Here is an 11,583-nt window from a genome sequence, read left to right as displayed (position 1 = left end):
GTCGCAAAAACCATCTTGCGCTATGATGAAATTGGCTCCCATGAGGACCGCCACAGGAAAGGAAGACTCAGAGTTACCTCTGCTGCAGAGGATAAGTTCATTCGAGTTACCAGCCTCAGAAATGGCAGCCCAAATGAATGCTTCACAAGTAACAGACACGTCTCAACATCAACTGTTCAGAGGAGACTGTGTGAATCAGACCCTCATTTTTTAAATGTTAGCTTTATTTAACTAGGCAAGTCAGTTAAGAACAAATTCTGTTATTTCATAGTTTTGATGTCTTCACTATTATTCTACAATGTAGAAAATAGTAAAAATTAAGAAAAACCCTTGAATGGGGCGGCAGGTAGCCTAGTGGTTAGAGTGATGGGCCAGTAATTGAAAGGTTACTGGATCGAATCCCTGAGCTGACAAAGTACAAATATGTACTTTTGTCCCTGAACAAGGCTGTTCCCTGGTTGTTCTTAACTAATTTGCCTAGTTAAATATTTGTTTGTTGTTGAAATTACTGTCCAAACTTTTGACTGGTACTGTGTATATATATATATATATATATATATATATATATATAAATAAAAAATATATTTATATATATTGAAATGACTAAAACCAAATCGAAACTGTAGAAATATATAAATTGCGGGAAACCTACGGGTGTTTAGGCTTTAGGCTATGAAGACAACCAGGCCAAATTCTCGCATTTTCTCGCGTTGGTGGAGGCCTGGAGCGTCACAAATTTTAAACTGCGCAGTGTTAGCGGAGGCGCATCTCTCGATTGAATTAGCTTTTTCTGCAAACCGACGAATATGGCAGATATTGTCCAGGATATTATTGAACCCATCGAGGCTGAGACAGAGGGAACATCTCAGGATGGCACGAATGGCCTGAAAATGTAACTAAAATATCGTATTTTTCTGACACAATCTGTGCTGCACTCACAGGCAAGATGGAGGCTAGCTAATGTTAGCCTAGCATTAAAGCTAGCATCAAACTAGCTACGGCTTGCTATCTAGTTGCTACTTTGCTTGCTAGCTAGTTAACTAAATTGTTGGTTATCGTCGTCTTCATTGATCATCAAATTTGTTTTTAGATTTGTGTAATATATCGTTATTTTACTAGGTAGTTATGCAGATAACTAAATTAGTTTTATCCATCCAACCATGTGTAGCTAGCTAACGTTAGTGCGTTTAACTCATAGAATTATCATCCTAGAACTTGCGTGAACCGTTTTGCGGATAAAGGTCAGCCATTTTGGGCAGGGAGTTGGTTAACCATTGTTTGCCAGTACTGTGAAAAGACTGTAAATAATGAATTTGAGAAATGTATCCTTACTGTATGGTAACCTAGTTTTAGAGGAATGATTCCATATTTTTTTGGAATGCCAACATTCCATTCAAACAATGCAGTCAATCCACAGCCATCAACTGGCTGAAATCAGTTGATGATGGGACTTAGACAAGTTATCAATGCAACAAGTAACGTTACTAAAAATTTAGACATTAAGGTCTGTTTTATGTGTGTCTGTTTGTGTATATACACATACACACATATATATCTAAAATTGTAATTAGTCTCTTTATACAGAACATTTGTATAAAACTAATATGAACTGTATAATATATGGCAATATTTTATTTTGACAATTATATTACAGCATTTCAGATATGTCACATGCCTTTTCTTTTACTACATAAGTAAAATCTGGATTATACCTCCATCCATTCCTATTAGACTGGTTTGAGAGTTGCCTACAGTAACTTTCCTCTCCTCTCTGCCACCCTCCAGTTGGGTGAAGAGATGACTTTGTAGCTAACTAGCCGTTTGTGTCTATAAACCCATGTTAGTTATGGGAGATTGAAGTTGCATGAACTTATGTGCACATCTTTGTTATTTGGCACATGGGTGAAATGACCATGTAGGTTTAGGTAACATTACCTATAACAGACAAGCTAGCTGCATCCATCAATACTGTACTCTTCTGTTTTCTTCAGAGAGCCGGAAGAAGATGAGGTTCTTGGTGAAGATGCCCCTGCAGAAGAAGAGGACCTAGGCCTGGGTGATGACGAGGTCCTTGGAGATGAGGTCCTTGGTGATGATGATACCCCTCTAGATGGCGACCCTATCGATGACACCCCTATCGATGATGCCGAAACCCTTGCAGATGACCCTGAAACCGCCCCAACCCAAAATACCAAGTCTGAGCTCAAAGAAAAGGTGTCCGGAGGAGGTCGCAAAGGGAACCGCTTCCACCCCTACAAAGAGAAGCAGGTCACCGGGGACAAGAAGGGCGGAGGAGGGGGTCACAGGAACCGCGTGTTCATTAGCAATATCCCCTATGACACGAAGTGGCAGGCTATTAAAGATCTGATGAGAGAGAAAGGTAATTCATCCACACACAGGGCCATGCTGCTTCTCCCTATAGAGATGAGCCCTATTCTTTCCAGCTCAACAGGAGCTTTCTCAGTCCTCTCTTTGTGACCAGAACATAGACCTAGCCATATCTTCTCGTAGTTCCTTCTTTTGAGGCAACATGTTATTGTATTGCAGATATTAAGTCAGTAGAATAGACATTTCTGGATTTTTCATTTTTTACTCCTGGGTGGACACCAATTTAGCTTGGATTGAATTGAAATGTCTGTGCTTGTTAAAGTTGTAATGTAGTTAGCTACTATTGGTTTTATGATATTGACTTACAGCTCCAAAATGTAACCTCAGACAAGTAGTAGTATTGACTACTTGATTCAGTTGAACCTGTGTTAAGGTGATAAATGATTGTTTTGTATGAATGAAACCATTGTCTTTCTGTGCACTGAACTATTGGGTCTTTAGCTCTTTACAAAGTCTTTTTTCAAGGTGAAAAGGACACCTTTTAAACTGTAGTGACTTCTTGCTATGTTGACAGGAACCGTGTTGACCAAACTGTTCTTCTATACTGAAGTGTGATCTGAATTCCCAGGTTGACAGTAGTTGACTGACTGTGTGTCTGTCTCAGTCGAGCCCAGGAAGGCATTGGAAGGGGTTGTGTGGTGACTGTTGGTCTGGGCTCACTGTTGACCAATCATGGGGAAGCATCGTAACGGCATAACCAAGGCAACGGCCTGCCCTGGAGCGAGAGTGGTGGTTCAACAGTCGACTGGTGATTTTAAATGCCTTTTGTTCTCTTGGTATTTTTCCTTTGTATGTCTCATGAAGTTGGTGAGGTTACATACGTGGAGCTCTTTAAGGATGCTGAAGGAAAGTCAAGGGTAAGTGATGTGGACCAACTCACTGCACGAGGTTTTAAATGCCCTCCACTGCAGTATATCTTTATTTACCAAGTGTTCTGTAAGGCACTGATCCAAGGGGTTATCCATGTATGTCTATGGGATGATATGTTGGTGGCTGTTAGCTAGAGCCTGTTATAGCCTAGTTGGCTGTAGAGTGATGGAGGATGTCTTCTTGTTGATTCTGGAACACTAACTTGAATTCATCTGAAACTTAGTACACATTTGTTTTTAAGTTGTTGTAGTTTTCTCAATTGGTGTCAAAGTTTGGCAGTTGACCATTTTTCAAAGGGATTTTGATGTCTTATTGATTGACATTTTACTTTTTGGTCTTCAAATTGTTACCTTTTTATTTGGATCAATGGCACAATTATCTCTTAATGAAAAAACTAATTATTTCTAAACTATTGTAGGTTTTGTATTAAGTAACTTTCTTCTTTCTCCAGCGGCTCACAGTAAAATCTCACCATCGTTTATTCATCTGTAATATTATGATGCAGCCAGGAATTTGCTAACTAGGTTGTGAATGCATTCAATTCATCCATTTAATGTAATATGTAGTTTGACAAACGGACTGTATAGTATATACTCCTAAACAAACGTAGACACAGAACGGACATATTTGTAAGTATATCCTGAGTCCTTTTTATTCCACTGAAGACGGTAAGGGTACTATGTCTCTACTGGGAACAAAAAAACAAGTGTATTGCAAACCAAGTCAATGTCTTTTAAATTCACTTAACTTTTTACCTTGGATACAAGCAAAACACACTCCCCACTTCAAGGCCTGTTAGCTGGCCCTTCAAGATGGATTATGTAATCCACTAATAGCATGATGTCAAATGTGTAATAATGATAACTGTTGTCAGTCTAATCACTGTCTTTGTTCATTCCCTCTGTTATGGATCTGTGTCTCTGGATCCCCTGGTGTTATCTGTACAGGGATGTGGGTAAGGAACCAAACTTTACCTGTCTAACTTTGCAACATGGTCTCAGTACATTTCGTATGATTCTTTACGTAAATCTGATGCACTCCCTTTAATGACATTTTACATTTCGTATGTTATGTGTTAATTTCGTATGAAATGTTAATTACAATTTGCATATGTTATGAATTGCAGTTTGTATTATGTTACGTATTGCAATTTGTACAATATGTTATGAATTTGCAATGTGTATATGTTACGAATTCCAATTTGTGGCTAATGCTAGCTAGGTGGCTAACATTAGCTAGGTTAAGGGTTAGGTTAACGGGTTAGGTTTAGCAGACATGCTAAGTAGCTAAAAAGTAGTAAATAGTTGCTAAAGGTGTCCTTGAGATTCGAACATGCAACCTTTGGGTTGCTAGACGTTATATATCCACCCCAACCAACCACCATTTAGTTTTTTGCCTTAAGTAAACTTCTGTTTCATGTAAAAAGTGTCAAGTCATACTAATTTCAGTGTCCCGGATTTACTTGTAATATGTTAAGTCTAGTCTGAGACCAGGCTGACACGGGTGCGTCTCAAATGACACCCTATTCCTAGGGCCCTATACAGTCTGTATGAATTTTATTGCGTGACTCCGTTTTGCTTCTCCCCAAATTCAGTTTTCTCTGTTTTTGTTTGTCCACGTTTCAGTTTTTTCAGGTTTTCGCTCAATGCTTAAACCACCTCAGCAGGCCAATTTTGAGGCCTGGGGAAAACACTTCAATGTCAATTTTTTTGGGGTATACACAGCACCTAGCAAGAGGCTTTTATTTTGCTTTGTTTTTGTAGTGCACGTGATGGTAGTGTTTGCCAAACAAATGCCCACTGGATTTATGCAAATAATTATTCAGCCAGGTAAGCATAGGCTACTTTGTAGTGAACATTTTAGTGTAGAAGGTTTTTGGGTAAGCCTTTCCATCTACCAGAAGAGTTTATTAGCATTGTCGCTAACGGCTACATAAAGGGGTAGCTGCACGCACAGGTGGGGGGAATTCTTGTTGCCTCTTCAGAAAGTTGCAGGAAATACGAATCATTGATGCATTTTGTTAATGTCTTATGATGGGCAAATTAATATTATTATTATTTTTTTTACATTTAGTTGATTCCCTACTAAGTTCAATACATTTTTACATTTTCTTTTATTGTCTGAATTCCGTGGTTCCGTCCTCGTGTAGGGCCCTATATTCCCCATTCAGTACACTACTTTTGACCAGAGTCACATGGGGCAGCTAATACGGTTCTGGTCAAAAGTAGTGTACTATAACATGGGGAATAGGGTCCATTTCAGACACACCTAACTTCATGAGTCATTGTTATACATGTCTTCATCCACTGACTGTCTGTCCTGCAGTGTTGTGGAGTTCAAAGATGAGGAGTTTGTGAAGAAGGCCATAGAAGTCATGAACAAATATGATCTGAATGGAAGACCCCTCAATATCATGGCGGTAAGGACCTGTTCACACTCTGTAGGCACCACGCGGTGATGAGAGGTTAAACTCAGTGGTGTGCCAAATCTGCACTTTAATCCAGCATGCTGGAAATGTGGTTACATTAACATGGTTTGTAATGTTGATCTCTGAGACTGTCTTAACTAGGTCTAGTTCTCAGTGATTACAGTTAACATCAAAGGTTAGAGTTGTAATTATAGGTCAGAGGTCAAAGAATGGGGCCATCTGTGTTTAACCCCTTGTTTCCCTGCTCCAGAACCCTGATGTGGAGGGCTAAAGCTCAGAATTGAAGTAATAGGTCAAAGTTTAGGGGTTCTGTTTCCCTCTTTCAGGATCCTGATGGGGAGCGTGCTCGGCGCGTGCTGCAGCGTACAGGGGGAATGTACCCTGGAGGGGGAGGCAGGGGGCAGGAGGGGGGACCGGGCGGTGTAGGTGTACCCCCTTCCATCGCTAACAACCCCAACGTCCCCCATGAGGTCATCAGCTCCCTACGGGTCGGACGCCTAGGGACCACTGTGTTCGTAGCCAACGTGAGGACAAGCATACACACTACTCTGACGTCTGTCTCTCTTCTCTGTGCCTTTGTCTCTGACCATCTCCCCTCACTAGATTTGTATCTGCTCTATTGAAGTCCCAAGTTAACCTACCAATATTCCTGTTCACCAATTGAAGACAACTTGAGCGGTGCACTCTAAATCTCAAGTCCAACGGCATCTTCCTAGAACTTGAAGTTCCATGTTGACCATGTTAGTTTCACTGTTCTCTATGCTATTGCTAACTTGGTCCCCTCCTGTCTGTTTAGATGTGTTGTGTGGTAACGGTTGTTTCTATGCTAACCCGGTCCCTCCCGTCTGTGCTGTCTCCTCCCAGCTGGACTTCAAGGTGGGCTGGAAGAAGCTGAAGGAGGTGTTTGGTATGGCAGGAACAGTGAAGAGGGCTGACGTGAAGGAGGATAAGGATGGGAAGAGCAGAGGGATGGGGACTGTTACCTTCGAACAGGCCCTGGAAGCTGTACAGGCTATCTGTATCCTTTATATATTATATACTACTGCAGAACACACCCACCTTCCTACAGGCTGCAGATTCTATCTCTATCTGTATCTTTATATATTATATACTACTGCAGAACACACCCACCTTCCAACAGGCTGCAGATTCTATCTGTATCTTTATATATTATATACTACTGCAGAACACACCCACCTTCCTACAGGCTGCAGATTCTATCTGTATCTTTATATATTATATACTACTGCAGAACACACCCACCTTCCAACAGGCTGCAGATTCTATCTGTATCTTTATATATTATATACTACTGCAGAACACACCCACCTTCCAACAGGCTGCAGATTCTATCTGTATCTTTATATATTATATACTACTGCAGAACACACCCACCTTCCAACAGGCTGCAGATTCTATCTGTATCTTTATATATTATATACTACTGCAGAACACACCCACCTTCCAACAGGCTGCAGATTCTATCTCTATCTTTATATATTATATACTACTGCAGAACACACCCACCTTCCAACAGGCTGCAGATTCTATCTCTATCTTTATATATTATATACTACTGCAGAACACACCCACCTTCCAACAGGCTGCAGATTCTATCTGTATCTTTATATATTATATACTACTGCAGAACACACCCACCTTCCAACAGGCTGCAGATTCTATCTGTATCTCTCTATACGTATACTGCAGAAGAAGATCTCTTTATGCTGGCCTAATAGTCTCAACTCTTTATACATGTCCTGGCTGTTATTATTATTCACTATTGTCACTATTTTTATCTTTAAGTCTACATGGTTAGAAAAGGACCCATGAGTAAGCATTTCACTGTTAGTTTAGGAAGCACATGACCATTGTATTTTTATTGATGGCATTCCTTAACTCTGTTCTCTAGCCATGTTCAACGGCCAAATGCTGTTTGACAGACAGATGCATGTTAAGATGGTACGTGTGCTTTGTTATTGGCATGTTTCTGATTTCTAAACCCTCTAACACTGTACACAGTTAATGTGTGTGGAAGGTCAGAGGTCATTGGGGTGGCAGGTAGCCTAGTGGTTAGAGCGTTGGACTTGTAACCGAAAGGTCAGCTCAGGGATTCGTTCTTGCAACAAGGTAAAAATCTGTAATTCTGCCCCTGAACAAGGCAGTTAACCCACTGTTCCTAGGCTGTCATTGAAAATAAGAATGAGTTCTTACCTGACTTGCCAAGATAAATAAAATGGAGGTTGTTACATGTTGATGTGGTAATATGTTGTGTGAGAACCACCTCTTGATATGTTCTTTCTGTGTGTTTCAGGATGACAAGTCTATGCCAGCTGATGATTTCCACCCGGTGGAGAAAGCTCCTCAGTTACCACGTGAGTACACATCCTGTCCCTTTCTGACTATCTCTAGAACACCTAGAATGACTTGACTTCAGTATTATCTCTATCAGAAATGGGTCATGTTGTCAGCTGTTTTGTTCTCCAGTGAACCAAGGCATTACATAAGGGATGTTATGTTTGTGTGGTCAAACAAACTCCAACTCTGTGTGTCCTCTGTGTGTAGGGGGTCTGGGAGGGATTGGGATGGGCCTGGGACCAGGAGGACAACCTATCAATGCCAACCGGCTGAGTGGTGGAGGAGGAATGAGCAACATGGGCCCTGCAGGTTAGTACTGACCCCTAACCTCGCCATAATACTCCAGCAAACACACTGTTACTATTTAAACCACACACAGAGACTGCAGGTCAGGAGGAGCCAGTCGGTTCATACATACGATAGTTATCGGTTGTGAAGAGTAGCTGTTTGTTTTAAACCCTCTGATGCCTGTTGTTCCTGTACCTTCTCCAAGCACTTACATCACATACTGATCCCCCCCTCGACCACTGACGCCCCCCTCGACCACTGACGCCCCCCTCGACCACTGACGCCCCCCTCGACCACTGACGCCCCCCTCGACCACTGACGCCCCCCTCGACCACTGAGCTTTAGTACAAAACAAATCAGTGTGTGATTCTGTCTGTCAGGTATGGAGGGAGGACCTGGGTATGGAGGGATGAGCAGACTAGGAGGTAAGGTCCTAGATAATACATCTCTACTGTATCACTCTGTTACATGACTGGACAACACATGGGTTGTGACTATCCATTAATATAATAATCCTGTGTGTGTCCTGGAGGGTTCGGTGGCATGGACAGCATGGGGGGATTCGGAGCCAGAGACATGGGACGGATGGGAGGTAAGGGGACACACCTAGGGCTGGGAATTGCCAGGGACCTTACGATATTATACCGATACTTAGGTGCCAATACTATCTTATGTAGATATCACTATTCTATATATGCATTGTGATTCGATACTGGGATTTGATGTTACAAAACATATTGCTCATGATATGTCTGTTGTAGACATGAGACAGCATGAGAAAATGAGTTTTGATCAATCAGGGAAATATATAAGTGCTGAAAACCTGTTGACTCACTATTTAAAAAGATGAGAACAAGCTATAGGATAAAAAATACCGGCGTTTGGTGCAGGTACAGCCGACTAGCGCTAGCTAACGCTACCTAGCAAAAAACTATACGTGGAGTCAAAGTATCAATATAATATCATCCAAAATAATATTGCTATGTAACTATAGACCCCCCCCATCACCACTAAGGACAAAATAATTCTCTCAAACTGTTTCAATGCTCCTGAAGTTTAATGTCAACTTTCCACTGAGTATATTTCTGACTGTGCCATCGTCCTCTCTCCTTCTCTTTACTTCCCTCTCTCCAGACATGTCCTACCGGTCAGGGGGTATGGGAGGAGGGATGGACAGAGACTTTGGTCGCAGTGACATGTCCATGAGCAGAGGCTTCGGAGACTCCTTTGGAGGAATGGGTGAGTAGTTTCTCACTCACTCTCACCTGTCACTGTCAGTCATCATAGGTATAATCCATTCCTTAGTCCTCATATATCCATCCACTAACAGCATGGTCAGTGGTGGGCATTCTACTGGGCATTCTACTGGGCATTCTACTGGGCATTCTACTGGGCATTCTACTGGGCATTCTACTGGGCATTCTACTGGGCATTCTACTGGGCATTCTACTGGGCATTCTACTGGGCATTCTACTGGGCATTCTACTGGGCATTCTACTGGGCATTCTACTGGGCATTCTACTGGGCATTCTACTGGGCATTCTACTGGGCATTCTACTGGGCATTCTACTGGGCATTCTACTGGGCATTCTACTGGGCATTCTACTGGGCCTGTTGTAGCTTGGAACTGGAACCTGCAGGTGGACTGTACTAAGAGCTGAATCACAACTCCTGTATGGGTAACACAACACTGGTCAAGTTAGCATTCAGACTGACAGTGCTGTAACTTGTTTGTTGTGGTAACGTGTGTGTGTGATGCTGTGCGTTCTCTCCATCAGGAGGAGGTTATGGAGGAGACATGAGCAGTTTTGGCATGGGGCCCATTGGGGGAGGATTAGGTACACTGAACATTACATTAACATCTCTCACTGTCTGTTAGCACACCCATTTCATACTGCCAATGTTTCACTGTGCTTGACCTTGATTTGATGTGTGGGAGTGCTGGGCTGGAACTAAAGCCTGCACAACCCCTGAATACCATTACGGTAGGGATTCTGATCTGAGGTGCTCACTCATATTCCCTGTCCTCTACTAGGTGGTTTGGGCAACCGGTCCATGGAGCGGATGGGCTCTGGCTATGACCGTATGGGGGGGGGCATGGCCATGAGCCAAGGTTTCGGGGGCTACGGAGGAGGAGCCATGTCTGACAGAGCCAAGGGCGGATGTCAGATCTTTGTCAGAAATGTACGTTTTATAAATAAATACTGTATAAATGTGCATTATGACATGATGTGCACACCCCTTTTTAAGCACATTAAAGCACCTAACACATTAATAAGGCTGATCAAATCCACTATATGTACTGCTGGGTATTTACATCATGGACACAGATTAAGTAGCGTGAATCGGAAGCACTTTTAGATGAGGTAGTAGGCATCGTCTAGCTCTGTGAAAATGTCCCTAAAGTAGTTTTATGACCCTGTGTTCTAATGTCCTGTGTTGTAGCTGTCCTATGACCTGACCTGGCAGAAACTGAAGGAGAAGTTCAGTGTCTGTGGTAAGCCTCTTCAATCAGTCTACTGTACTCAATAACCTGCAGATGGATTGAATGTAGCTTTGATCTGCAGTAATGAAATGGCTTTAGCAGTGTCTGTGCTTAAACACGGTCTACTGCTCTTTCTCCCCCTCTTCTCTCTCATCACCCATCTTTCTTTCTCCCCCTCTTCTCTCTCATCACCCATCTTTCTTTCTCCCCCTCTTCTCTCTCATCACATCTTTCTTACTCCCTCTCCAGGCCAGGTGATGTTTGCAGAGATTAAGATGGAGGGAGGAAAGTCTAAGGGCTGTGGTACGGTCAGGTTTGACTCCCCAGAGAGTGCTAACCAGGCCTGCAGGATGATGAACGGAACCAAGATCAGCGGTCGCGAGGTTGACGTCCGCATCGACCGCAACGCCTAGAGTCACACATACACGGTCACGACAACTGCTCCTTCCATCTCCAACTGCTTTTGTTTTGTTTTAAAAACACATTTTCCACGTATCCGCATTTCCATGACTTTTGGATGTGTATAAGGTCTGTTTTTCTTTTAATCTTCCGTAGTTTTTTTTTTTTTGTAAGCCCTTTTTTGGGGGGGTCATACGTTTATTTGAATGAATAAACATTTTAATTTTTCAACGTTGTTGTAAAATGTTACTGTGGGATCAAAGGCTACTGGCCAGTTGACAGAAGGGTTGTGTGGGTGTGTTTAATTGAATACAAAGGTTAATTGCAGGTAAGACGCCATAAATAAAATGTCCTCTGGAGCTAGCCA

At 42.2% G+C, this 11,583-nt stretch overlaps 1 protein-coding gene across 2 annotated transcripts; it reads left to right on the top strand.

The window, feature by feature from the left end:
- Positions 1-710: 710 nt before the first annotated feature.
- Positions 711-11,575, top strand: LOC120040015 (myelin expression factor 2-like). Of its 2 annotated transcripts, XM_038985332.1 has the most exons (17): positions 711-892; positions 1,992-2,380; positions 3,193-3,245; positions 4,206-4,213; positions 5,584-5,677; positions 6,013-6,210; positions 6,551-6,704; positions 7,599-7,648; positions 8,001-8,061; positions 8,252-8,353; positions 8,713-8,757; positions 8,865-8,924; positions 9,467-9,571; positions 10,111-10,170; positions 10,368-10,516; positions 10,778-10,829; positions 11,067-11,444. In XM_038985332.1, the coding sequence occupies exons 1-17, from the start codon at positions 807-809 to the stop codon at positions 11,228-11,230; spliced, it is 1,830 nt and encodes a 609-aa protein (XP_038841260.1). In that variant the 5' UTR covers positions 711-806; the 3' UTR covers positions 11,231-11,444. The 2 variants fall into 2 exon arrangements, with proteins under 2 accessions (XP_038841260.1, XP_038841261.1); XM_038985333.1 differs by lacking the exon at positions 10,111-10,170 and having other exon boundaries at positions 11,067-11,575.
- The last annotated feature ends 8 nt before the right edge of the window (positions 11,576-11,583 follow it).

The sequence above is a fragment of the Salvelinus namaycush genome, unplaced genomic scaffold (genome assembly GCF_016432855.1).
Source record: "Salvelinus namaycush isolate Seneca unplaced genomic scaffold, SaNama_1.0 Scaffold320, whole genome shotgun sequence".
Lineage (NCBI taxonomy): Eukaryota > Metazoa > Chordata > Actinopteri > Salmoniformes > Salmonidae > Salvelinus > Salvelinus namaycush.
The sequence above is the reverse complement of the archived record's forward strand: the minus strand, read 5'-3'. Positions and strand labels throughout refer to the sequence as shown.

Coding starts and splice junctions, on each gene's coding strand:
- LOC120040015 (XM_038985332.1), top strand. CDS start 807: ATGGCAGATATTGTCCAGGATATTATTGAACCCATCGAGGCTGAGACA. Junction 7,649..8,000: donor GACAGATGCATGTTAAGATG/GTACGTGTGCTT, acceptor TGTGTGTTTCAG/GATGACAAGTCTATGCCAGC. Junction 8,758..8,864: donor AGGGATGAGCAGACTAGGAG/GTAAGGTCCTAG, acceptor TGTGTCCTGGAG/GGTTCGGTGGCATGGACAGC.